This window comes from Anolis sagrei, chromosome 7 (genome assembly GCF_037176765.1).
Source record: "Anolis sagrei isolate rAnoSag1 chromosome 7, rAnoSag1.mat, whole genome shotgun sequence".
Lineage (NCBI taxonomy): Eukaryota > Metazoa > Chordata > Lepidosauria > Squamata > Dactyloidae > Anolis > Anolis sagrei.
Genome location: NC_090027.1, coordinates 44,289,508 through 44,317,369, shown reverse-complemented (window position 1 = coordinate 44,317,369; position 27,862 = coordinate 44,289,508). Strand labels below are relative to the sequence as shown.

The 27,862-nt window shown below is 49.6% G+C and overlaps 1 protein-coding gene across 2 annotated transcripts in view; it reads right to left on the bottom strand.

Moving 5' to 3' along the window:
• Positions 1-27,862, bottom strand: part of SIK3 (SIK family kinase 3) — a 128,997-nt gene that overhangs the window by 25,935 nt on the left and 75,200 nt on the right. Inside the window, exons 6-18 of one of the 2 annotated variants that reach the window (XM_060786977.2) lie at positions 25,702-25,825; positions 21,046-21,164; positions 20,542-20,652; positions 20,304-20,453; positions 18,172-18,249; positions 17,961-18,070; positions 17,706-17,859; positions 17,227-17,382; positions 14,676-14,746; positions 11,202-11,339; positions 5,072-5,222; positions 3,813-3,938; positions 3,264-3,349 (exon numbers count right to left, since the gene is read on the bottom strand). In XM_060786977.2, the coding sequence (XP_060642960.2) occupies positions 3,264-3,349; positions 3,813-3,938; positions 5,072-5,222; positions 11,202-11,339; positions 14,676-14,746; positions 17,227-17,382; positions 17,706-17,859; positions 17,961-18,070; positions 18,172-18,249; positions 20,304-20,453; positions 20,542-20,652; positions 21,046-21,164; positions 25,702-25,825 (1,574 nt within the window). The remainder of the gene's footprint in view (positions 1-3,263; positions 3,350-3,812; positions 3,939-5,071; positions 5,223-11,201; positions 11,340-14,675; positions 14,747-17,226; positions 17,383-17,705; positions 17,860-17,960; positions 18,071-18,171; positions 18,250-20,303; positions 20,454-20,541; positions 20,653-21,045; positions 21,165-25,701; positions 25,826-27,862) is intronic. The other variant, XM_060786978.2, reaches the window with a different exon arrangement.

The window sequence follows — 27,862 nt, the reverse complement described above, 5'->3', positions numbered from 1 at the left end:
CCCCCAAAGGGATTCAGGGCATGACTGCATGGAGCGGCGTTACCTTCCCATCAGAGCAGTACCTATTGATCTACTCACATTTGCATGTTTTTGAACTGCTAGGTTGGCAGAAGCTGGGGCTAACAACAGGAGCTCACCCCGTTCCCTGAATTCAAATTGCCAATTCATTCAGCAAGTTCAGCACTCAGTGGTTTAACCCAATGTGCCACTGGTGCAGTGGCTTAATATTATTAATACCTGCTTTAGGAATTAATAATAATAATAATAATAATAATAATAATAATAGAACTTTATTTGCATACCACCCTATCTCCCCCAAAGGGATTCCGGGCGGTTTCCAACATGTAAGGCAAAAATTTAGTTGCCAGAAAGAAACCATACAAACAATTACATCAAAATAAACACATTCGACAATAGAACACAACCTAATTAAACTAATAGACAACATAATAAGAACTGAAACCATCATAAAATTCAAAAATTCTACTAAAACATATTAAAGATAAAGTATTATAATTTGAATTTTACATTTGGCCTTCCCATAGTTTTTAGTTGTGTGGTCTTATTGTTAATGTTGCATTACTGTATTGTCCATGTTTTATTTTTAATTGCTTATATTGTTGTTATTACTGTTTGTATTGTTGTATTTGGGCACCTCATGTAAGCTGCACCGAGTCCCTTGGGGAGATGGTAGCGGGGTACAAATAAAGTGTTATTATTATTATTATTATTATTATTATTATTATTATACCAATCTCATCATCGCTACATCATCGATAGGTTCACGGGAAGCAGAGCGTGGCCGTGCAGGATGAGGCCAGGAAGAGAGACCCAACGGGGAAGGTCAAGCTGAGGGAGACGGGAAGGCCGGTCTCTTCCCAAAACACTGGTGAGGAGTCAGTGGGTTGAGTGACTTGTGTTCGACTTTGCCCCCAGAGCTCTGGCTGGTGTCTTCTTGTTGCTGTTGTTATTGCCATGTGTTAAAGAATAAACCAATCCCTGCTGACCTGAACCTGTTTTATAAAATCAATTTTGGGGGGGGGGGGGGGCTTCTCTGTGGCAAATGCCCCTCGACTCTGGAGCTCCCTCCTTTTTCCTTCCAGGGAAGCCAGGTCAGCCCCCTCCCTGCTGTCCTTCAGTGTTGTTGTTCATTCGTTCAGTCGTCTCCGACTCTTCGTGACCTCATGGACCAGCCCACGCCAGAGCTCCCTGTCGGCCATTACCACCCCCAGCTCCCTCAAGGTCAGTCCAGTCACTTCAAGGATGCCATCCATCCATCTTGCCCTTGGTCGGCCCCTCTTCCTTTTGCCTTCCACTTTCCCCAGCATCATTCCCTTCTCTGGGCTTTGCTGTCTCCTCATGATGTGGCCAAAGGACTTCCACTTTGTCTGTAGTATCTTTCCCTCCAATGAGCTTTAGTCGGGTTTTATTTCCTGGAGGATGGACTGGTTGGATCTTCTCGCAGTCCAAGGCACTCTCAGCACTTTCCTCCAACCCCACAGCTCAAAAGCATCTCTCTTCCTTGGCTCAGCCTTCCCTATTATGGTCCAGCTCTCACATCCGTAGGTGACTACAGGGAAGACCATGGCTTTGACTAGGCAATGGATCTTGGTTGCCAGTCTGATGTCTCTACTCTTCACTATTTTATCGAGACTGGACATTGCTCTCCTCCCAAGAAGGAAGCGTCTTCTGATTTCCTGGCCACAGTCTGCATCTGCACTCATCTTTGCGCCTAGAATACAAAGTCTGTCACGGCCTCCACGGTTTCTCCCTCTATTTTCCAGTTGTCAATCATTCTTGTTGCCATAATCTTGGTTTTTTTGACGTTTAGCTGCAACCCGGCTTTTGCGCTTTCTTCTTTCACCTTGATTAGAAGGCTCCTCAGATCCTTCAGTATATTTGTATATTGCAATGCTTTTATTTATTTATTTATTTATTTCGGTTACTTTTACCCCGCCCTTCTCAACCCCCGAGGGGGGACTCAGGGCGGCTTACAAAGAAGGCACAATTTGATGCCTATACAAATTACACATAATACACAAAACCATGGCTAAAACAATTATCGCAGTTAAAAACAATCAAAACAATCAGTACATAACATGTCATATATAAAAACTATAAAAAAAACCTATTCTCATGCTCAGCGCTTCGTCTTTCAGAGTTCCATAGTTCTATTCCATTAATCATTTCCTAATCATTGTCAAGTCCTTTTATCTGCCCGATTATCTGAATGCCTGGTCCCAAATCCATGTTTTCAGTTTTTTCCTAAAGGAAAGGAGTGATCTTGCAGATCTAATTTCCCTGGGAGTGAATTCCACAGGTGGGGGGCCACCACCGAGAAGGCCCTGCTCCTCGTCCCCGCCAATCTCACTTGTGATAGAGGCAGGGCCGAGAGCAGGGCCTCCCCAGAAGATCTTAAACTCCGGGATGGGACGTAGAGGGAGATCCGTTCGGACAGTTGCAAGCCACTTTGAGTATCCACACGGAGAGAAAAAGCGGGATATAAATAAGCACAACAACAACAACAACAACAACACTAGGACTTGGCAATGAGGCCACCCTACTGAGCCTGGGTTGCTAAGTGGAGGTATTGATGCTCTATAATAATAATAATAAATAATAAACCTTTATTTATACCCCACGACCATCTCCTGCAGGACTCGGTGCAGCTTACAAGAGGCCGAGCCCAAATACAACAACAATAAAACACAACGACAACAATACAACAGTAAATAACTCATAAACAAAGCAAAACAATAACAATAATATTACAACGCATTTAAAAATGCTGGGCATGTCAAAGTGAAATAGGATGGAGATTTTAGGGATAGGTGGCCGTGCAGACAATCCTAAATCTCTCGTAAAGTGCATTTGGGACACATTGCTTGGGATTCCTTATTCTGAGAAGGCACACTGGAATTTTCACATTTTCAAGCTCCTTCTAAAGCAGTGCTTCTCAACCTGGGGTCTCCAGGTGTTTTTGGCCTTCAACTCCCAGAAATCCTAACAGCTGGTAAACTGGCTGGGATTTCTGGGAGTTGTAGGCCAAAAACATCTGGGGACCCCAGGTTGAGAACCACTGCTCTAAAGACTGCCAGCATTGCGGCATGCCTGATGTCCTTGGGGAGGGAGTTCCAGAGTCGAGGGGCCACCACCGAGAAGGCCCTGTCCCTTGTCCCCACCAATTGCGCTTGTGATGCAGGTGGGCCTCTCCAGATGCTCTCCAGGGAGACAATGGGGCAGAAGGTGGGGCTGCCACTTACCTCTGGAGCTGGTGGGTGAGCAGAGCGGGCTGGTTCTCCCCTGGCGCTTGGAGGGGCGGAGAGGGCTGCGGAGGGCAGACACAGTCCTGCAAGAGGAAGGGCAAAAGAGAGAGGCCTCCTGGTCACCCCTCAAGGCAACAGGCGGCTTCCCTGGGGTTCAAAACAGGGGCAGCCAGCCCCACAATGGGCTCCCACTAAACTACATGCTTCCCCAGAGAAAACAAGCTTTCGGCAGAGACAGATCCCATTCCAACTGAGTAAACAGTCCCAGGGTTTGTTCCAGCTCTAGACTTTTACACCAGGAAGGTTGTAAAACTATTTCTGGGGTAAACAAAACATGTACAGATCTCAAAAATTAAATCTGAAAGAGCAGGGACAAAGGCTGGGACGTTCTGGTCTTCTTCCTCAGCCTGGACCCAGAATGGTGGCCCAAGGAAGGTCTCAATGCCACCAAGGCCTGAGCCCGCCAGGACCTCAGTTGTGTATGGCCAGCCACTCTGTCCCCAGAGATGCCTCTAGATGCCCCTTCCCACCGTGGTGCCCCAGTACCTGGATCTGCTGCTGGAGGATCTGGTGGTGCTGCTCCTGCTGGTACAAGATGTGCTGCTGCTGCGTCTTCTCCAGAGTGCGCTCATCCATGTGGCCCCCGTACATCTTCCGGAGCTGCTCGCACTCCTGAAACAAACCAGCGAGCCCGGTTTTGTGTCTGCATCCTGCGAGGGGGCCCCGCCTGGAACGCATGTTCCCTGCCCTTGGGGAAAGGTAGCGGGCGCAAGAAGAAAGCTGGAGGGGGCTGACAGGAAGCCCAATCCCCATTGGCAATGAAGGAGCTTCCAGGGAGAGGGCTCCGGGGCCACCCCTGGAAATACCCTGCACACCTTTTCTTGCCTTCTCCTCCTGAACAGATGGTTTTTCAAACACATCTTCATTGGTTCATTTATTTCAAGGGTCCCCAAACTAAGTCCCAGGGGCCAGATACGGCCCTCCAAGCTCATTTACCCGGCCCTCGCTCAGGGTCAACCTAAGTCTGAAACTACTTGAAAGCACAAAACAACAACCACAACAATAACAATATCAGCTAAAAGCAAGAGCCCCCGATGGCGCAGTGGGTTAAACCCCTGTGCCGGCAGGACTGAAGACTGACAGGTCACAGGTTCGAATCTGAGAAGAGGCGGATGAGCTCCCTCTATCAGCTCCAGCTCCCCATGTGGGGACTTGAAAGAAGCCTCCCAAATGGATGATAAAAACATCAAATCATCCAGGCGTCCCCTGGGCAATGTCCTTGCAGACAGCCAATTCTCTCACACCAGAAGCGAATTGCAGTTTCTCAAGTCACTCCTGACACAACAACCAAAAAAAAAGCTAAAACCAGGCCCACACTTCCTATTGAAATACTAATAAGTTTTTGTATTAGTTAAAATTGTTCTTCATTTTAATTATTGTATTGTTTGTAAGTGTTTTTTGCACTACAAATAAGACATGTGCAGTGTGCATAGGAATTCATTCATGTTTTTTTTCCTCCAAATTATAATCTGTCCCTCCATCAGTTTGAGGGACTGTGACCTGACCCTCTGTTTAAAAGGTTTGAGGACCCCTGATTTATTTAATTAGAATTGTGGGAAGTTCTAAGAGATGGGCACACAGCAGAGCGTGGATCCCCTGCAGCTGTTCTCCCCCTCACAGCAGGCGGGCTGCAGGATCCAAGCCGGATCTAGAATGGCCTCCGGATGGGGAGGCGCTCCCACCCGCGTCCCGCTCTCGTTCCCCGCTCTTGCCTTGCCCCCTGGCCTCCTCCGCCCGCGCTGTACCTGCTGGAGCTGCTTGATGCTGCTGTGGTTGCCCATCCTCTCCAGCTGGGCCTTGAACGCCTGGATGCTGGCGGCCCCGTCGGAGAAGCGGCGGACCGGGGAGAAGCGCTCGGTGGGCAGGTGCAGGGTGTTGGAGTCCTTGTAGATGTAGCTGCGCACGGGCAGAGACAGAGAGAGAGAGAGTGAAAAGAGTGGGATCCGTGCCCCTCGTAGCCCCTTTCCCCAGGCCCAGCTAGTTCTGTCATTCTGGAAGCAGAATCTGGCAGGTTTGCTTCAGCACCTCCACAATCCCTGATCTCAGGTCAGAGGCACTGTGAGTTGGTTTTCCAAGCTCCTTGGACCCTTGGCCTTTGGGAATTAAGCTCCCGCTGGGCTTGCGGCATCTTAAATATGAGTTGCCCCTCAAAAGGTTGCTGTTTGGGAGATCCGGGGTGCCAACACTGAAGCAATGTGGTTTCCCATCCAGAGACATTTCCAATTCTTCGGTACCAAGAATGCATTTTCATACATTTATTTATTTATTTATTTGCTGCATTTGTTAACCGCCGCTCTCAGCCCTAGGGCGACTCGCAGCGGTGTACAACATATAAAAAACATATTTTACAATAAACTACAACGACAAAAACCAACATATCACTAATACACTATCATCTAATTACACTAAAATAATCCGCTCCGTCTTATCATAGAATCATAACCAATCTCGTAGTCCATATTCCGTTCCAGTTGTCATTTCCAGTTACTGTAGCATTTAGTTAAATGCCTTCTCGAATAGCCATGTCTTCAGGCTCTTACGGAAGGACATAAGGGACATAATGCTGTCTGATGTCAGCAGGGAGGGTGTTCCACAGCCGGGGGGCCACCACCGAGAAGGCCCTCTCCCTCGTCCCCGCCAGACGTGCCTGTGAGGCAGGCGGGATCGAGAGAAGGGCCTCCCCAGACGATCTCAAGGTCCTCGTGGGCTCACAGGCCGAGATGCGGTCCGAAAGGTATTTTGGGCCGGAACCGTTTAGGGCTTTGTAGGATAGCACCAGCACCTTAAATTGGGCCCGGTAGCAGATCGGCAGCCAGTGGAGCTGGAACAACAAGGGCGTTGTGTGCTCCCTGCGTCCTGCTCCTGTTAGTAACAATTAGTTAGTAATAATACAGCATCATGCCAGCCTTGAGCCCAGAGGTGGTGGCACCTGGGCAAGGATGGGCAACAAGAGGCTGATAGGAAGAGTGTGGCCCTGCCAATGGGAAAGAAGGCTTTTATGCTCTGAAGCAGGCACACTGAGAGAGCTAGCGCCACTTGAGCCACACACCCAGGAGGCCACGAGAGAAACTGAGGCAAGGCATGGCTCACTCTTCCAATTGTTTCTGCAGTCTCTTCCAACCCTAGGATTCTATGACAAGGCAGACGCTGCAGGACACAAGCCCCAGGACAAGGCGGGCTCCTTTAATACACTTGGTCCAGGCCCGCAGTGCCACAAAGGGCCACAGAAACCCGGAAACGCACACTTGGCACCCCTTTGGGCTGCCAGGCCAGTTTCAGTTGCAGAACAGGGGAAACAACAGAGAATAAATACGAAGACCGGGCAGAAGAGAGCATGGTGCCATGTTGGACCTGGGTCTCTGGGTCCCCCTGCTCCAGCCACCTGGCTGCCCATGCCAAGGCCTCTTCAGTTGCCCACAAGAGAGCCCTTCTACCCTGAAGAAGGTTGTGCTGTTTTAGGTGTGAGGCGGGGCGGCTTTCCTGAAACTTGCAATGAGTCAGGAGGCTCCTGGGCTTCTCTCCTCTGTCTTGTAGCAAGGGGTCACATCCTGGCTTGTAACCAACATTTTGAAGGGCTTCAGTGACCTTCCCATGGGGCAAATACTTGCCTGTCAACCTGCACTCGTGTCTGCCTGTGTGCGAGAGTGTGCGTGTGGAGCTGGAGAGCCTGCCCAGGCCTCGAAGAGAAGGGAGGCAAGAGCCAAGGCAGCTCCTCAGGGGGACCCCCTTCCTTCCTGGAGGCATCACTTTGGCCCCTGAAAAGATGGTGCCTCCTGGCCTCCTCATATATAAATACATAGATATATGTATACGTGTATTTGTATATGCATCTGTATGTGTATTTGTATGTGTCTGTATACCAGCGTATGTATATATTTATTTATTTATTTAAAACACTTCTATTCCGCCCTTCTCACCCCAAAGGGGACTCAGAGCGGAGCACAACATATACATGGCAAACATTCAATGCCTGGATACAATACATAAACATTAAAAAACATTTATCTGAATATTAAAATACACCATTTAAAATAACACCATTTAAAACCGTCCTAGCCATCCGCATCAAGTCCAATTGGCCCTGCCATCTTTCCCATGGTCGTTTCATTGCCCTGTCCTGAAAGCTTGGTCCCACAGCCAAGGTTTGACCATCCTTCTAAAGGACAGGAGGGAGGGGGCCGACCAGATCTCACAAGGAAGGGAGTTCCATAGCCGGGGAGCAATCACCGAGAAGGCCCTGTGTCTTGTCCCCACCAATCACGCCTGTGACATGGTGGGATGGAAAGCAGGGCCTCCCCGGAGGATCTTAATCTCCGCGATGGTACATAGGGGGAGATGCGTTTGGACAGGTATTTGTGTATTTGTATATGTGTCTGTATATCTCTGTATGTGTATTTATGTGTCCGTATATCTATGTATATGTATATATGTATTTTTGTATATGTGTACATATGTATGTGTATTTGTGTCTACCTGTGTATGTGTCTGTATATCTGTGTATGTGTACATATGTATGTGTATTTGTGTCTACCTGTGTATGTGTATATGTGTATGTGTCTGTATATCTGTATATATAGATGTTTTCTGCTGCCCTAGAGAGTGGAACTCAATGGAGCCATGGGTTCAACTTGCAGGAAAGGAGATTCCACTTGAACATTAGGAAGAACTTCCTGGCTATAAGGAGAGCTGTGCCACAGCAGAACTCTCCAACTCAGCTTTGAGGCTGGATGGCCATCTGTCAGGGGTGCTTTGACTGTGCTTTTCCTGCATGGCAAGGGGTTGGTCTAGATGGCCCATGTGGTCTTTTCCAACTCTGGGATATTATATGTGCATCTGGGTATGTATGTGTCTGAATATATTTGTATGTGCAAATGCAAAGGTGAAGGGGTGCCTCCTGCCTGCGATGCCACACCGGCTCCCGCTTCTGTGCCAAAGCCAGTCTTAACCCGGAGTCACCCAAGGCCTCAGTGCCTGCTCTTATCTCTGCCTGCCTGCCTGCCTATGCAGGTTCCAGCGTGGCACCGGCATGCCTTCGGCCGGCTCAGAGTTCATCTGCTGGGGCTGGTGACGTCTCCCTCCAGCTCAGCAGCTACCTGGGGACAGGGGCGAAATGGGTTGCCCAGGAACAGGGGGGGAGGATATGGAGGGACAGCCAGGGCGGTTGGGGTTCTCACCAAAAGCTCTGTGGGTGGGATGTGAGGTTTTGTGTACATGCAAGGCTCTTGTTTTTGAACAGAGAAGGCTGCAGACGGGCCTGCTTGGGGGGGGGGGGGGAGCCAGATTCCTGAGCACTTGGCTTGTTTTGCAAGAGGCAAAGGTCGGCGTCCTTCTCCTCCGAAACAAGCGCCCCCCCCCCCTCCTCCTGCCTGCCTGCCTGCCAAGGAACGCCAGGGAGGAAGCAAGCGCTCTGGGCAAACACCGCTCTCCCTGACAGAGAGAGATCCCATGACAGAGCTGTTGACACAAACAAGGTCCAGAGGTCCCTTGCCACCTGAGTCTCCGCAGGGCACCAGGCCGGAGGGGAGCGGCACCGCCGGGCATTCCTTCGCTGAGGAAGCGTCCAGAACATTGGGCACCCAAACGTGAATCGTGTGGCACAGAAGGGGGTCTTGGGTTCTCTCGGCCCTCGAGTTTTGTAGGAGATTATCACACGACACCACCACAGCACTGCTTTCCCACTGTAACTGCTACTGAACTCTGGGGACTGTAAGGCAAGGGACCTCTCCAGCTGGGAATTTTAGCAAACCACAAATCCCAGGATTCCACAGAAGGCAGCTGTAGCTGTTGACATGGGATAAGAGCCCTTTAGCAGCGCTGTTATCCCCTCAGATCCACCCAATGGCACCCAAATGTGAATCGTGTGGCACAGAAGGGGGTCTTGGGTCCTCTTGGCCCTCGAGTTCTCTCTTGGGAGATTATCACACACCACCACCAAAGCACTGCTTTCCCACTGTAACTGCTACTGAACTTTGGGGACTCTAAGGCAAAGGAGCTCTCCAACTGGGAATTTTAGCAAACCACAAATCCCAGGATTCCACACAAGGCAGCTGTAACTGTTGACATGGGATACGAGCCCTTTAGCAGCGTTGTTATCCCCTCAGATCCACCCAAAGGCACCTTGGAGATTCAGGAAGCGCCAGGAGAGGAGCTGCTCTCCAAAGAGGGTCCTGAAACGCTGCCCACTCCCCACAGAGTGGCAACACCCCTCACCCTGCTGTTTATAGAGAATCCCAGCAGCACTGGTCTCACAGCGTTCGGTTCCAGAGGCCAATGGTGCCCAACCTTTGGCCCTCCAGGTGTTTGGGACTCCCAGAAGGAAGTTCTGGGAGCCAAAGCCCAAAGGACACCGGAAGGACCAAAGGTTGGCCACCACCGCTCAAGACAGCAGCATTTTCTGTGGGGAACCTGCCATCGGCCTTGAGCAAATAAAAGTCAAGGTGTGTTTGTTTCTTTGTCTGTCCTCTTGAACCCAAAAGGCTATTGCTAGGTGAAGTGGCATTCCATGGAATCACTGGGTTGGCATTGCTAGGTGAAGTGGCCCTCTGTGATGTCAGTGGTGAGCCTCCACCCTAGCAAGCTCCAGCCCTCCATTATGTCACTGGGTTGGCTGTTGCTAGGTGAAGTGGCCTCCATTACATCACTGAGTTGGCTGTTGCTAGGTGAAGTGGCCCTCCATGGTATCACTGGGTTGGCATTGCTAGGTAAAGTGGCCCTGTGATGTCAGTGGTGAGCGTCCATCCTAGTAGGGCTCCGGCCCTCCATTATGTCACTGGGTTGGCTGTTGTTAGGTGAAGTGGCCCTCCATGGTATCACTGGGTTGGCATTGCTAGGTTAAGTGGCCCTCTGATGTCAGTGGTGAGCCTCCACCCTAGTAGGGCTCCAGCCCTCCATTATGTCACTGGGTTGGCTGTTGCTAAGTGAAGTGGCCCTCCATGGTATCACTGGGTTGGCATTGCTAGGTAAAGTGGCCCTGTGATGTCAGTGGTGAGCGTCCATCCTAGTAGGGCTCCGGCCCTCCATTATGTCACTGGGTTGGCTGTTGCTAGTTGAAGTGGCCCTCCATGGTATCACTGGGTTGGCATTGCTAGGTTAAGTGGCCCTCTGGATGTCAGTGGTGAGCCTCCACCCTAGTAGGGCTCCAGCCCTCCATTATGTCACTGGGTTGGCTGTTGCTAAGTGAAGTGGCCCTCCATGGTATCACTGGGTTGGCATTGCTAGGTTAAGTGGCCCTCTGGATGTCAGTGGTGAGCGTCCATCCTAGTAGGGCTCCGGCCCTCCATTATGTCACTGGGTTGGCTGTTGTTAGGTGAAGTGGCCCTCCATGGTATCACTGGGTTGGCATTGCTAGGTTAAGTGGCCCTCTGATGTCAGTGGTGAGCCTCCACCCTAGTAGGGCTCCAGCCCTCCATTATGTCACTGGGTTGGCTGTTGCTAAGTGAAGTGGCCCTCCATGGTATCACTGGGCTGGCTGTGGCTAGGTGAAGTGGCCCTCCATGGTATCACTGGGTTGGCATTGCTAGGTGAAGTGGCCCTATGATGTCAGTGGTGAGCGTCCACCCTAGTAGGGCTCCGGCCCTCCATTATGTCACTGGGTTGGCTGTTGTTAGGTGAAGTGGCCCTCCATGGTATCACTGGGTTGGCATTGCTAGGTGAAGTGACCCTCCGTGATGTCACTGGTGAGCCAAGCAGGCTCCCTGGGGGCTACAGGAAGGGCAAACCCTGGTCGGGAAGAGGACCTGCCCCTCCACAAGCCTCTCTTGCTCCCTGTTCCTCTCTCTCTCTCTCTCTACCTCTCTCTCTCTTTCTCCTTTTGCAGGGGTGCAATGGTGGCGGGTTCCTGGCCGGGACCCCCGAGCGGCCGGTGCCACTACTCACCGGTGCTGGTCGGGTGCCATGTGGGGAGCCCGGGAGCGGAAGGGCTGCTGTCCTAGCTGCCTCTGCAAGTCGGGCGGGATTTCCGCGGTGGGGTTGGTCATTGCCAGGGTGTGCCTTTTTGACCTATTGGCCAAGTATCTGCAACAAGCAGGAGCACATGTCGTGAGAGGGAGGGGGCCAGGCGCTCCGTGGGACCGGGGCCAGTGGCGAGGGGAGGGCGGAAGAGGGGGACACGCGCACGGCGACTTGAGAGCGAGACCGGCTCTCTGGCGCCGCGGGGCAACTGGAGAAAGAAGCAGGAAACACCAGCCTAGGGAGGACCCAAGCAAAGCGAGGGGGGAGGTTAAGAGCAGGCCCGCCCCGCAGGGCTGTAGCAAGAAGAGAGGCAGAAAAAGGCAGGCCTTGGCACCAAGAGGTCACTAGTGTTCGTGGACCTCTCCGTTGGGGAAACCATCACACATGGGAGGACCCTTGGGAGGTTCTCAAGCAGCAGGATGATCCCTCTCTCGAGATGCCAAGAGCACCACCTAGGCTCCACTCTTGGGAGTGTCAGAAGCGTCAACACAAGGCTTTCTCTACAGTTGGCGAGTACAAGTGAGACTCCCAACTCTGGAACTCACTGCCCGGTGAGATTAGGAGAGCCCCCACCTTAGAAACCTTCAAAAAGAATCTCCAAACCTGGCTTTTCCGTTGCGCTTTTGGAGAGTAGCCAGACAACCATATACTGTGGCTCCCCCTCAATGTTTTTGTTTCTACAGGACACTTTTCCCCGGCCTTTTCGAAGGCCAGTTTTGTACAACCCCGTTTCTTTCTTTTCTTTCTTTCTTTCTTTCTTTAATTTATTATTTGAACTTATATGCCGCCACTCCCCTGGGGCTCGGAGCAGCTTACAAGAATGGCTAACATCTAACAAAATTTAAAAGCAATTTAACAATTTAAAAAGAACAAAAGCCTGTCGAAACAGGTATGTCTTGCATGCCCTGCGGAAAGCTGGTAAGTCCCACAAGGCACAGACTTCAGGTGGCAGAGTATTCCAGAGCGATGGTGCCACTGCTGTGAAGGCTCTGCACCTGGTTGCTGTTAGACGCAAGGTCTTGACCCTGGGGACTTCCAATAGATCTTGGTCCTCAGAATGGAGGGATCTCTGGGGTTGGTAGGGGGAGAGGCGGTCCCTCAGGTACATCGGCCCCAGACCATGCAAGGCCTTCAAGGTGAGTCCCATCCCTTTGAAAGTGATCCGGTGCTCAATGGGTAACCAATGCAGCTGCAGTCAGATTGGTGTTATGTGGCATCTCATCAGAATTCCCACAAGAAGCCGAGCAGCTGCATTTTGTACCAACTGGAGCTTCCGGATCACCGAAAGAGGAAGGCCAATGTCGAGGGCGTTACAGTAGTCCAGTCTTGAGATGACCATGGCCTGGGTCACCGTAGCGAGGTCGTCCCTGGACAGGGAGGGGCCAGCCGTCTAGCCTGCCGCAGGGGAAAGAAGGCAGTTCTGCTCACAGCGGAGAGAGACCTGGGCCTCCATCGTCAGCAGAAAGAGGGTCCAAAAGGACTCCCTCCCTCACAAATAATCTGCTCCAGTCCTATCTCAACTGAGTTTTTAGGATTTTATCTTGTACGTGTGGCCCACTCCTTGTCACTGTGATTTCAAATGATTTTGTACTGCTTACTGTATTCATATGTTTTATGTATTTTACTGTGTTTACGTTTTGGTTTTTATTTTATTGTAATACTAGCCGTCCCTTGCCACGCTTTGCCGTGGCCCAGTCTGTGGTTTCTGTGTGTATATGTGTGTGTCTGCGTATATATATGTGGTTTTGTGCGTGCAATGCAATGTATTTTTGTGGGGTTTTTTGGCTTTTTAAGTCCCTTCTGCTCTGTTTTTCAGTGTTTTTATGAGTGATGGTCACTAATTGGCCTGAGAGGTGTCTTGTGTCCAAATTTGGTGTCCATTCGTCCAGTGGTTTTTGAGTTATGTTAATCTCACAAATGAACATTACATTTTTATTGATATAGATGATGATGATTATTATGATTATTATTATATAGATGATGATGATTATTATTATTGTGTGTGTGTGTGTGTGGTTTTGTGCATGCAATGTAATGTATTTTTGTTTTTGTTTTTTGGCTTTTAAGTCCCTTCTGCTCTGGTTTTCAGTGTTTTTATGAGTGAGGGTCACTTGTTGGCCTGAGGGGTGTCTTGTGTCCAAATTTGGTGTCAATTTGTCCAGTGGTTTTTGAGTTATGTTAATCCCACAAATGAACATTATATTTTTATTGATATAGATGATGATTATTATTATGATTATTATATGTGTGTGTGGTTTTGCGCATGCAATGTATTTTTATTTATTTTTTTGGCTTTTGTAGTCCCTTCTGTTGTGTTTTTCAGTGTTTTTATGAGTGGTGGTCACTCGTTGACCGGAGAGGGGTCTTGTGTCCAAATTTGGTGTCAATTCGCCCAGTGGTTTTCGAGTTATGTTAATCCCACAAACGAATAGAACATTTTTATTTATATAGATGTTGTTGGGCTTGGCCTCATGTAAGCCAGGGAGATGGTGGCGGGGAATAAATAAAGATTATTATTATTATTACTATTATTATTCCATGCTATGCGATTCCCTGCCTGTTGTGAGAGGTTGGGGAGGCTTCCTCTTATTATTGATACTCAGCCCATGAACTATTTACCTTTCGCCTAGTTGTGCTGAACATTTATTGTCCTGATTGTGATATTGGAGCTGCTTCTGATACTCTCACTCAGGCCATGGATTATTTACCTTTCGCCTGGTTTTGCTGAACATTTATTGTCCTGATTGTGATATTTGAGCTGCTTCTTCCACTGTTTCAAACTAATGCTTTGAGTTTGTTTTTAAACACTTCTTTGAGGTGAGGCTTTTGGTTCCAGGACTCGTGGAAATCAACGACAAAAAAATCCTACGTGTCTCGGTGTTTTAGACCTCTTCCTTGGGTCTTTGGGTTCAGAAAACTGCATTGTATGGACTGCATTGGCTCTATAGTTTCTTAGTCATGGTCATGATCGTTTTCTACAGGTGAGCAGGTTCTCTCCAGGCAGGCATGGGCCAACTTTGGTCCTCCTGGTGTTTTGGACTCCAACTCCCAGCATTCCTAACAGCCTCAGGCCCCTTCCTTTTCCCCCTCAGCCGCTTAAGCGGCTGAGGGGGAAAAGGAAAGGGCCTGAGGCTGTTAGGAATGCTGGGAGTTGGAGTCCAAAACACCTAGAGAGAGGGCCCAAGTTGACCCAGGCAGTGGCAGAAACTCCACCTACCCATGCGGTCACTGCAAAGAGGTTAGTAGGAAGGCCAAGGGAAGGAGCAGGAGCAGCAGCCTTGGAGTCGTAGCAGAGTCCACGCAGGAAAACCGGCTCCCAGAGAAGCAGAGGGAAGCAGAGCCCCAAAGCCCACCGGAGGCAAGAGAGAGGGGGCCCAATGTGGGCCAAAGGGGCCTTACCTCTGCACGGCCTCCTGGTCCGGCTCTCCGTCCGAGCCCTCCTCGTCCACGGGGGTCACGGCGGGCACGGCCTGCAAGGAGCAGAGAAGCAGAGCTTGGTTCTGCGGGAAGAGGTCCTGGGAGAAGGGAGATGGGGAAGGCAATGGGGCCACATGGTTCCCACAGAAGAGCTGGGGATGGACGGAGGGATAGCGAGACCAAGAGGCTCACAGTGGACCATAGGAAGAAAAGACCAGAGATCCAGCCCTTGTTCATAAATGGAGACCAAGAGGAGCAGGGGGCTGGTTGTAGGTCCCTGGGTGTCACTGTAAAGGAGGATCTGACCTGAGGCAGCGTTCATACACCAGCGTTGGTGAAGAGGGCCCAGCAGAGACTGGACTGTCTAAGACTTCTAAGGTACCCCAAAGGCCATAAGAGATGGAGGGATGGATGGATGGATGGATGGATATAGGGGGATAGAAAGATAGATAGATGGCTGGATGGATGGCTGGATAGACAGACAGACAGAAAGAGGGATGGATGGATGGTTGGATGGATGGAAAGAAAGATGAATGGATAGATGGACAAAAAGAAAGATGGATGGATGGATGGATAGACAGACAGACAGAAAGAGGGATGGATGGATGGATGGATGGATGGATGGATGGATGGATGGATGGATGGATGAATGGAAAGAAAGATGAATGGATGGATGGATGGAAAGAAAGAAAGATGAATGGATGGATGGATAGATGAACAGACAGAAAGATGGATGGATGGATGGATAGATGAACAGACAGAAAGATGGATGGATGGATGGATGGATAGACAGACAGACAGACAGAAAGAGGGATGGATGGATGGATGGAAAGAAAGATGAATGGATGGATGGATGGATAGATGGATAGATGGATAGATGGACAGAAAGAAAGATGGATGGATGGATACATGAACAGACAGAAAGATGGATGGATGGACAGACAGAAAGAGGGATAGATGGAGGGATGGATGGATAGACAGACAGAAAGAGGGATGGATGGATGAATGGATGGATAGACGGAGAGACAGAAAGATGGATGGATGGATGGATAGATGGAGAGACAGACAGACAGACAGGAAGAAAGATGGATGGACAGACGGACGGACAGACAGACAGATAGATGGACGGACAAACAGAAAGATGGATGGATATAAAGGTGGACAAAGAGATGGATGGATACATAGAGATGTAGCTAGGCAGATAGGTCAATAGATAGGTAGATCTATCTATTCCACAGATATATAAACCCCACTTGCCTGGTTACAGTAACCCAGTTGCTTACACATTTTAACTGCTGGAATTTATATATTCTTATGTTGTAAGCCGCTTTGAGTCTGACCGCAAAGAAAGGCGGGGTACAAATATTCTAAATAAATAAGTAAGTAAATATGTATTGCCCCAAACTTCCCTTTGGGGGCATGCGCTCTCTCTCTCTCTCTCTCTCTCACACACACACACTTGGCAGGATTTCCTAGTGCCTCAACAAGCAGATTGGCACCAACATTACTTATGAGTTGCCTTGAATTCCTACAGGGAGGAAGGTGGGATAGAAATAAAGAAAGAAGAAGAGGAGGAGGAGGAGGAGGAGGAGGAGGAGGTGGTGGTGGCGGCGGAGAATTTAAAGATTTAGCTGCAAAGACTCTGGCACAAGCCAGTCAAGTGTGTTCCAGTGTTGATCGGCACACTGGGTGCAGGAACTCAAGACCTTGGCCTGCACTTGAAAACAATTGGCACTGACAAAATTACCATCTGTCAGCTACAAAAGGCCATCGTACTCGGATCTGTGTGCATTATCCACTGATACATCACACAGTCCTAGAAACTTGGGAAGTGTCAGGACCTCAAAATCAAACTGCAAAGGCTCTGGCATAAACCAGTCCAGGAGGTCCCAGTGGTAATAATGAGCACACTGGGTGCCATGCCAAAAGATCTCAGCTGGCATTTGGAAACAATAAACATGGATAAAATAATGATCTGTCAACTGCAAAAGGGCACCTGACATCACACAGTCCTAGACGCTTGGGAAGTGTTCGACTTGTGATTTTGTGATACGAAATCCAGCATATAGATCTCATTTGCTTGACATACTGTGGTTTTGTGTCAGTAAAATAGTAGTAGTAGTAGTAATAGTAATAATAATAATAATAGAGTTGGAAGGGACCTCTAAAGGCCATCCAGCCCACCCATTCTTCCAGGCAGGAAGGCACCATCCTAATAATAATAATAATAATAATAATAATAATAATAATAATGGCAACAACAACTATCTAAATTTCTACCAATGCAATAGAAAAATACTTTTAAAGGAAAACAACTGAGAAATGAGGCCTCAGCTTGAAGTGCACAGGAAATGTCCGGGAATGCAAATACGACAGACTCCTGATCTGAAGGTCAGTCCCAAGATGAGGCACAAGAGGTCCGTGCCCTGTCCTGGGCCGATGGCTTGAAAGTTAGGAACTCGGAAGGAAAAGAGGCGATGGAGGGGGAGGGAGAAAGCCAACCCAGGCACCAGCTCTTGGTTCCCTGACTTACTGGCGTCATGGTAACGAGTGGCGAAGGGCCCCGGGGCCGCTTGAGGAGCTGCTGGGCGTGCAGCTGGATGTTGGCCCCTCCGTCCGAGGCCCTCCGCCCCAGGGGCCCCATCCCGTTCAGCAGCTGCAGAGTCGGGGGCTGCAGCAAGGACTGCTCCTGCAAGGAAACACCGTGTGCCTCAGCATCGCGCCACACAGGCCGGAGCAAGGGCTCCCCCACTGTTGTTGTCCCAGGAAGTTCGACTCAGAGAATCCCAGGGTTGGAAGAGACCCCAAGGACCACCCAGTCCCACCCCCTTCTCTCTACCAGGCAGGAAAAGCACAATCAAAGCACCTCCGACAGATGGCCATCGAAATTCTGCTCAAACGGGAGCCTCCACCGGACTCCGAGGCAGTGAGTTCCACTGCTGAATGGTGCTAGAGGTCAGGAGGTTCTTCCTGAGGCTCAGGTGGAATCTCTGTTCCTTGCGTTTGCCTTACCTTGTACTCCAACTGGCCAGTGGGCTGGAGGTGCTGCATGGGTAGCATGTTGGCGGGCATGTTCATGTTTGGCGCCACTTGCAAGAAAGGGGCTTGAGGCGCAACGCGGGGGAAGCCTGGCAGCAACTTCTGGAGATCCTCCATCACCTCCGTGCTGCAAAGACAAGCCCTGCTGAGGTCACTCCTTTGCCCTTTGGTGGGGCAACTGCTTCAGCCCCCCCTCCTCTTCCCCCTGCCCCGCACGCTGCCACTCACCGAGGATCGGCCACTCCCACCGTGTGCCTGCGCATGGAGAGGTAGCGGACCAGGGCTTCGGGAGAGGGCTCTTCCCCTTCGTCGGAATCCAGGTTCATGGTCCCGTCCGTCTAGGAGAGGAAGACACACACAAGGACAGTCGTGAAAAGGGCAAACTGGGGGGGCCTTGGAACTCCAAGGACGGGAGACAAGGGAAGGAGCAGCCACCGACCTCCACGATCTGGTTCTCCGGGTTGATGAGCTGCACCTGAGGGACGCTGATGCTCACCGTGTTGCCTCCTTGCTCTGCCTGCAAGGGAGGCAAAAGGCCACACACAGACACTGTCAGGAATTGCAAGGACTGCTACCACAGTAGACATGCACACACACACACACACAAGGCTTCTGCCCTGCCTGCTTTGCCCCTTCATGATCCAAAGAGTCAATAGTCGAACATCTCCACATAGAGCCCCATTTTCTAGGTTGACTCCTAGAGAATGGCAAGGCACAGAGGCCTGGGCAAGTTGTCCTCCTCACTTGGCAAGGAAAGCAGTAACATTTCCAATATGAAAGGCTGGCTGAGGGGGACCAGTGGGTGGCCCAACTAGGGATGTGTCAGAAATATTCAACATTAACTAAGTATTTTTAATTATACAAATCAAGCACTGAAATTATATTATACAAATTGTATTATACACTGAAATTAATAATACAAATCTATCACTGAAAGGGTTAAATGGGTGCAAACACTCAGCAAAAGCTGCAGTTCAATATAAGCAGGTGTGCCTCAGTCTGAGAGAGCTCTCAGTGTGAGAGAAGCCTCTCGGTGTGAGAGAACACCTCAGTGGGATAATAGGTCTCAGTGGCAGTAGGCTTCACGGTGGGAGAAAGGCCTCAGAGTGTGAGGTAGGCCTCATTATGTGGTGTGCCTCAGTCTGAGAGAGCTCTCAGTGTGAGAGAAGCCTTTCAGTGTGAGAGAACACCTCAGTGGGAGAATAGGTCTCAGTGGCAGTAGGCTTCACTGTGGGAGAAAGGCCTCAGAGTGTGAGGAAGGCCTCATTATGTGGTGTGCCTCAGTCTGAGAGAGCTCTCAATGTGAGAGAACACCTCAGTGGGAGAATAGGTCTCAGTGGCAGTAGGCCTCACTGTGGGAGAAAGGCCTCAGTGTGAGGTAGGCCTCGTTATGAGAAGGTCTCGTGTGTGAAGCTTGGCAAGGGAAGCAGTAACATTTCCAATACAAAAGGCTAGCTGAGGGGGGCTGGTGGTTTGCTCTACTAGATGTGTCAGAAATATTAAAAATTAACTTTGTTGTTGTTCATTCGCTCAGTCGTCTCCGACTCTTCTTCGTGACCTCCTGGACCAGCCCACACCAGAGCTCCCTGTCGGCCATCACCACCCTCAGCTCCTCCAAGGTCAGTCCAGTCCCTTCAAGGATGCCATCCATCCATCTTGCCCTTGGTCGGCCCCTCTTCCTTTTACCTTCCACTTTCCCCAGCATAATTGTCTTCTCTAGGCTTTGCTGTCTCCTCATGATGTGGCCAAAGGACTTCAACTTTGTCTCTAGTATCCTAACTAGGTATTTTTAATTACAAACGTGTGAGTCAAGCACTTGAGTCAAGCACTTGAAGAGTTAAATGTATGCAACGGCTCAGCAAAAGCTGAGCTCAATATAAGTAGTTCAATATAAGCAGATGTGCCTCAGTCTGAGAGAGCTCTCAGTGTGAGAGTACACCTCAGTAGGAGAATAGGTCTCAGCGGTAGTAAGCCTCACTGTGGGAGAAAGGCCTCAGAGTGTGAGGTAGGCCTCGTTATGAGAAGGCCTCACGTATGAAGCTTGGCAAGGGAAGCAGTAACTTTTCCAATACAAAAGGCTGGCTGAGGGGGCCCTGTGATTTGCTCTACTAGATGTGTCAGAAATATTAAAAATTAACTAGGTATTTTTAATTATACAAATGTGAGTCAAGCACTTGAAGGGTTAAATGGATGCAATGACTCAGCAAAGCTGTAGTTCAATATAAGCAAGTGTCCCTCAGTCTGAGAGAGCTCTCTGTGTGAGAGAATACCTCAGTGGGAGAATAGGTCTCAGTGGTAGTAAGCCTCACTGTGGGAGAAAGGCCTCAGAGTGTGAGGTAGGCCTCACTATGAGAAGGCCTCACGTATGAAGCTTGGCAAGGGAAGCAGTAACATTTTCAATACAAAAGGCTGGCTGAGGGAGGCCGGTGGGTGGCTCTACTGGGATGCTCAAAGAGGCCTCACAGCCCAGGGCTGCACTCACTCCCCATTGCGTAGGAGGAGCTGCTACCCTTGCCTGCAAAGAGGTCATGCCTGGAAAGCACAAGGGGCAGCCACTCGTGCAAAACCGACCTGGATGCTGGCAACGGCTGCTGCGGAGAAGGCCATGGCCCTCGGCAGGCCGGGCTGCGTGGGAATCCGCAGGTTCTTATGCCTCTTCTGGCGGTCGCAGAGCAGGCTGTAGATGGCACTGTAGTGATCGTAGGCATCCGTGCTCAGCGACTGCAGGAGGACAGGCAAAAGAGGTCACCTTCTCCTGGCCAAAGGTGAGCCGTTTCTCCCAGAATGCCCAGCAGCAACCCCAGCATACCTGCAAGGTGTGCTCCTTGTCCAGCCCCATCTCGGCCATGGCCAGCAGCACCTCTTCATTCAGGGGCTCCATCTGCCGCTCGACCTTCAGGTGCTGACACTCGGCTATTAACTGGAAAGTGCAAACAGTCTCAGTGGCGGCCACTTGCCCCCCAAAGGGAAGGAAGACAGAGGAAAGGGGTTTGGAGGCTGTGGAGCAGATGGGAACCTCAGCCCCATGTTTTGGCACCCAACAAACCCTGTCTTTCTAAGATACCCCACCAAGTCTTTAAAACCTCTGCTTTCCTGAACACTTCCCAAAGCCTGGGGATTATATTTCCAGTCAAGCATGCACAAGGGAAGTACAAAACTGAAGAGCTGAAACTCTGCTGACTCCTGACCTGCTCTGTGTGATGGGACACGGGGGGAGGAAGTGGGGACAAAGCAATATCTGGAAGCAAATTGGGAGGAACACGTGTGCACAACTCAAAATGAGCTCATGCACCCTGTTTGCGACCTCACTCACCGTCTCGAACTCGGCATCCGCCTCCCCGAGCTTCATCCACTTGTGCTTGCAGATCTGCTCCATGGAGAGCCGCCGGCTGGGCTCCAGCACCAACATGTGGCGGATCAAGTGCTCGCACTCTGCAAGACAGCGGCCGGAGGGGGACACTGAGGCATTGGAGCCCCCGGCCCTTCCCTCCTGGGTGCCTCCCCCTCCCCACGGCACCACCCACAAGGGCTCTCTTCCACAACGTTGCATTTGGTCCAAGCCTGGTGCCTCCTGGCCTTCATTATGGCAGCTGGCTGCATCTCAAACAGGAGAATGCAAAGAAGCAAAGCAGCTCCCAAAGAGCGCACTTGCCATGCCCCAGGGTGCCCTACAGATCCAGAAACTGTTCATTGGTGGCTGGATTCTCTCTGTCAAACCCTTTGGGGACATCCTGGCAAAGGCACCAAGTGCAAACACACATTTTGTTTGCACTTACCTGCCTACCTGCATGACCGCATCTCCGTATATGAACCCACATGATCCCTCCGTTCATCTGGAGAGGCCCTGCTCACAATCCCACCTGCGTCGCAAGCGCATGTGGTGGGGACGAGAGACAGGGCCTTCTCTGTGGTAGCCCCCCGAATCTGGAACTCTCTCCCCAAGGACATCAGACAAGCCCCAACGTTGGCAGTCTTTAGGAAGAGCTTGAAGACCTGGCTGCTCCAGTGTGCCTTCCCAGAATAGGAATCTCCCAGCATCATGCCTCAAATGCACTTAATTAGAGATTTAAGATTGCCTGCACATCGCACCTACCCCTAAAATCCTTACATTTCACCTGTCATGCCCAGCACTTTTAATTTTATTCATTACATTTGGCCCGGCCCTTCGTTTTAAATGTGTCAGGATGTTACTGTTTATTGTTTTACTGTTATTGCTTTAATGTTTATTGGTTTGCTTTCTGAGTTTTATTGTTGCATTTTGTTCTGCTGTTGTTTTATTGAGGGCCTTGGCCTTTGTAAGCCGCACCGAGTCTTTCGGGAGATGTTAGTGGGGTACAAATAAAGATAAGAATAATTATTTCAGTGTTGGAGAGGTAACAAGGAAGCCAAGAACAGAACAGGCACCAGTCACGCCCTGAGGACCTGCTCACTGGGAAACAGCTGGACTTCTACTCTTGGAGAGTGGTAAAGCGGGATCTCTGGTTGCCTGGGCTCCTCCTGTTTGGGTGGATTTGGAGCAGGGCCACTGCTGGCCCCAGGCAGAAAAACAGGGCAGACTGTCAGAGTTTTATATTATTTAGATCATTTCTTAAGTGAAAAATGGGTAAGTGGTTGCAAGAATCATGTCCAGTCATTGTATGACCAGCACCTGTGAAAGCTTAGCTATTACAAATTGAGAGACTGAGAATGTAGAGAGTATGAGCAGAGTATGAGCAGAGTATGAGCAGAGTATGAGCAGAGTATGAGCAGAGTATGAGCAGAGTATGAGCAGAGTATGCTGATGGTGAGACTGTGAAGAAAGCAAGAGCTAGAGGAAGAGGAATAGATTCCTGTAAAAGCTCAAGGAAGGTTTGCTGGAATATTGGGATCAATGGATTGAAACTTTTATGTGACTATTGCATAAACATTTACTTTATTGGAAGAAAGTTTGTCTTCTGTGGATTGTATTATTCTTCTCAACGGGGCGCAGCTTCCGAGAAGGGGGTTTGAATGTTTGAAATCAACCTCAACTATAAAGCAGCAACACCATAGCTGCGACACAGATCACCTGCTTACTTCATCCAATTCTGCAAAGTGTAACTGTGTGCCAGTTCAGCCCTTGCCCTGCCTCAAAGCCAGATTTGCTCACGGCCACTGACATGTGGAAGTGGCTGAGAAGGGGAGACATCTCCATGCACCCCTCAACACCCCCATCCACACATATACACACACACAACACTCACCCGGACCCCATTTTGGCTCCTCTCACTAGAGCCTGGCTGTTCCCTCTCAGGGCGGTGGAGCTGCCGCTTCCTACCTGATTGATCACGGCCTGGCGCTGCATCACCCGCCATTAAGTCACAATGAGTTCTGATTAAAAAGCGCCGGCAGGAAGCTGGCAGTTACTCCTACGCCGCTCTGCAGTGGGCTGGAAATTAATCTTCCTCCACTTAGAAGGCAGCCCCCTGATCACAGCAGCAGCAGCAGCAGCAAAGATGGATGCCACCAGAAGTACCAGGAGGGCTTTGGGGCGCCTTTCATAGGCTTCTCCAACCCCACAAACATGGGGAAATGACTCCTGAAAAGCATTTGGAGGGGTGCACATTCTGACTGGTGCTGGGGGGGTGGGGTCCAAATGCATCTCCCCTTATGAACCATCGAGGACTTTAAGATTGTCCAGGGAGGCCCTGCTCTCGGTCCCGCCTTCATCACAAGTACATCTGGCGGGGACGAGAGACAAGGTCTTTTCGGTGGTGGCCCCTCGGCTATGGAACACCCTCCCCAGAGATATCAGAACAGCTTCTTCCCTTTTAACATTTCAAAAAAACCCTTAAGACATGGCTTTTCGAGGAAGCTTTTGCAAATACAGAGTAGTGGATGTAAGGTAATAGAACAACCGTATGATGGGACTAGACAATGTTTTAATACGGATTTCCTAATGACTTATGTTTTATTGTATAAATATGTGAGAGGAAGCCACAGGGAGGAGGAGGGAGCAAGCTTCCTTTCTGCTTCCCTGGAGACTAGGACGCAATGGAACAATGGCTTCAAACGACAAGGAGATTCCACCTGAACATGAGGAAGAACTTCCTGACTGTGAGAGCCGTTCAGCAGTGGAACTCCCTGCCCCGGAATGTGGTGGAGGCTCCTTCTTTGGAAGCTTTGAAACAGGGGCTGGATGGCCATCTGTCAGGGGTGATTTGAATGCAATATTTCTGCTTCTTGGCAGAATGGGGTTGGACTGGATGGCCCAGGAGGTCTCTTCCAACTCTTTGATTCTATTATTGCTGTTATTAGGATTTTATGTTAATGTTTTTAAAATGGACTTGCTTGTGGCATTGAATTTTGCCTTGTAAACTGCCTCGAGTCGCCTGAGGGCTGAGAGGGGCGGTATATAAATATAGTAAATAAAATTAATTAATTAATTCAAGGGGTCAGCAAGAAAAGAGAGCAGAAATGGGCAAGCGCTGGTTTTGTGGAGAGCCTGTGAAGACTTCAGTAAAGAGTGCCAGCCCAAGGCAGGCAGAGAAGCCATTCCCGGGTTGCTTCGGCATCCACAAAGGGCCAAAACAAGGTCGTGCTTGCCATGGCCAGCAATCTCTCTGGCTTGGCTTGGCTTGGCTGCACGGGTTTCCAGGAGAGGAGGGGTCTTCCCAGTATTTCCAGCAAGACCAGGAAGGGTTAGTCAGCATCTAGGACATGGAGCACAGGCTCCAGTGATGAAGGTGGAGGCTGGGTGAGAGGAGCTTCAGATGAGACCTCCAAATAAAGGAGCCTCTCTGAAGTTGTGTCCTCGTCCTGGATCTTTGTTCCCTGAATTCCTGACTTTGACATACAGACCAAGACAACTGCATTCCTGGCTTTCGACTTACGGACTTTCGACTCTGACTTTGGTTTGGATTCCTGACTTTTGACTTACGGAACATGAAACTGAACTCCAGGTGTTTTGACTACTGGACTGTGACCCTGGGGATTGCCTGTGGTTGACCCTGACCTGACTCTGTACTCTTTGGCTTGTCTTTTTGATATGGCATCTGTCAGAAATATTAAAAATTAACTAGGTATTTTTAATTACAGAAATGTGAGTCAAGCACTGAAAAGTTTAAATGGATCCAATGACTTAGCAAAAACTGCAGTTCTATATAAGCAGGTGTGCCTGTAGCCGCCACTCTGAGGTAAACCTCAGTGGGAGAAAGGCCTTAGTCTGAGAGAAGGCCTCACAGTGTGAGGTAGGCCTTAGTCTGTGAGAGAAGCCTCTGTGTGAGGTAGGCCTTAGCCTGTGAGAAGGCCTCAGAGTGTGAGAAGACCCAGTGTGAAAAGCTTCGGTGTGTAAAGCTACTGTGTGAAGCTCCATATGTCATATGTAAAACGGTACTGTGTGAAGCTCCAGTATAAGTTCATTGTGAGGGGAGGCTCTGTGAGAGCAAAGCTGTTTATCTGCATGAGGAAAAAGCCCAGCGTGGAAGCAAAGAAGGAAATATAAAGAACTTGATTTGTGTTATAGAAACCTTGTTCTTGTAAATAGTGCAACCATATTATTTTACTACAAAGAAAAGCCTCTTCTGGAAGAGATAACATTGCTTTGCGTGTTTTTTTGTTGTTTTGGTCACTTTGGGCTCCTGGTGCAGGGTCACGCTGCTGCTAGTAAGTTACTGTGCTGTACATTTATGGGGAGGGTCTTTTGTTAACCGCATTTGTTAACCGCCGCTCTCAGCCCTAGGGCGACTTGTTAATAAGCCCACTCACCCAACAGCACCTTCTCATTCTCGTTATCAGTTTATGTTTCTGTAGTCTTAACTGGACCTTGTAAGACTTAAGACTTCCATTTTCTTTATCAACCAAACATGGCGTTGGACTTACCTTGCTTTTGTGTATATCAGTCTCAGCCCTGATACCGGGACCCTTGCACACAACAGGGAAGGGAGCTGCTAATGCCAGCCAGACATGGTTGGCTTGGCCGAGGAGACCCCCTTACTGGTGGACCCCTTACCTGTGGACATGAAGAACGGAATGCGGAACTTCCCGCTCAGGACCCTCGCCCGCAGGTTCTGCAGCGTGCTCCCGTCAAAGGGCAAGGCCCCACAGACCAGGACGTAGAGCACCACGCCAAGGCTCTGCGGGGAAGGAAGGACACACACGGTCAGGCCAACGTCCAGCTCCGGTGGGCCTCCCCCCCTCCCTAGAGGTGTGGTACTGATGCAATGCTTAGACCTGGGGTCCTCAAAGTAAGGCCCGGGGGACGGGTACGGCCCTCCAAGGTCATTTACCCAGCCCTCGCTCAGGAGAAAAGAAAGAAAGAAAGAAAAGAAAGAGGGAGGGAAAGAAAGAAAGAAAGAAGGAAGCATGGAAGCAAAGAGAGAAGGAAGGAATGAGGTAGAGAAGGAAGAAAGGAGAGAAAGAGACAGGGAAAGAAAAAGGGGGAGGAAGGAGAGTTAGAGAAGGAAGGAAGGAGAGAAAGTAGGAAAGAAAGAAAGAAAGAAAGAAGGAAGGAAGGAAAGAAAAAAGGGAAAGAAGGAAGGAAAGAGGGAGCAAAGGAAGGGGGAAAGTAGAGAAAGTGGGAGGGAAAGAAAGAAGGAAGGAAGGAAGGAAGGAAGGAAGGAAGGAAGGAAGGAAGGAAGGGGAGAAGGAAGCATGGAAGCAAAGAGAGAAGGAAGGAATGAGGTAGAGAAGGAAGAAAGGAGAGAAAGAGGGAGGGAAAGAAAAAGGGGGGAGGAAGGGGAGTTAGAGAAGGAAGGAAGGAGAGAAAGAAAGAAAAAAAGGGAAAGAAGGAAGGAAAGTGGGAGCGAAGGAAGGAAAGAGGTAGAGAAGGAAGAAAGGAGAGAAAGAGGGAGGGAAAGAAAAAGGAGGGAGGAAGGGGAGTTAGAGAAGGAAGGAAGGAGAGAAAGAAAGAAAAAAGGGAAAGAAGGAAGGAAAGTGGGAGCGAAGGAAGGAAAGAGGTAGAGAAGGAAGAAAGGAGAGAAAGAGGGAGGGAAAGAAAAAGGGGGGAGGAAGGGGAGTTAGAGAAGGAAGGAAGGAGAGAAAGAAAGAAAAAAAGGGAAAGAAGGAAGGAAAGTGGGAGCGAAGGAAGGAAAGAGGTAGAGAAGGAAGAAAGGAGAGAAAGAGGGAGGGAAAGAAAAAGTGGGAAGGAAGGAGAGTTTGAGAAGGAAGGAAGGAGAGAAAGAAAGAAAAAAAGGGAAAGAAGGAAGGAAAGTGGGAGCGAAGGAAGGAAAGAGGTAGAGAAGGAAGAAAGGAGAGAAAGAGGGAGGGAAAGAAAAAGGAGGGAGGAAGGGGAGTTAGAGAAGGAAGGAAGGAGAGAAAGAAAGAAAAAAAGGGAAAGAAGGAAGGAAAGTGGGAGCGAAGGAAGGAAAGAGGTAGAGAAGGAAGAAAGGAGAGAAAGAGGGAGGGAAAGAAAAAGGAGGGAGGAAGGGGAGTTAGAGAAGGAAGGAAGGAGAGAAAGAAAGAAAAAAAGGGAAAGAAGGAAGGAAAGTGGGAGCGAAGGAAGGAAAGAGGTAGAGAAGGAAGAAAGGAGAGAAAGAGGGAGGGAAAGAAAAAGGGGGAAGGAAGGAGAGTTAGAGAAGGAAGGAAGGAGAGAAAGAAAGAAAGAAAAAAGGGAAAGAAGGAAGGAAAGAGGGAGCGAAGGAAGGGGGGAATGTAGAGAAAGAGGGAGGGAAAGAAAGAAGGAAAGAGAGAAGGAAGAATAGAGCGACAGCACAAGAGAAAGAAAAGGGGGGAAGGAAGGAAAGAGAGAAGAAAGGAAGAAGAGAAGGACAGACGGGAAAGAAGGAAGGAAGGAAAAAGGGAGGGAAGGAAGGAGAGAACGAAGGAGAGAAAGAGGGAAGGTTGGCCACAGCAAAATGTGTAGTAAATAAACAAATAAATAATCTTGGCCTGGATTTTCAATGCTGACAATGCAAGAAGATACACCTTGTGAGTAAACACAGGGTTAGAGTCAACCAAGAGGTAGAAAATATTTTTTGAGTCTGCTGTGTTGCATTGCAGGAGATACAAAAGAGGCCCCAGGATTTTGGCTCAGAATACAGAGAGCAGGGAAACTAATAATGGGCCAAATCCTCAATTTCTGGGGACCCACAAACACATGGATGAAGAGCCAATTTGGGCCCTCTCTCCGGGTGTTTTGGACTCCAACTCCCACTAACAGCCTCAGGCCCCTT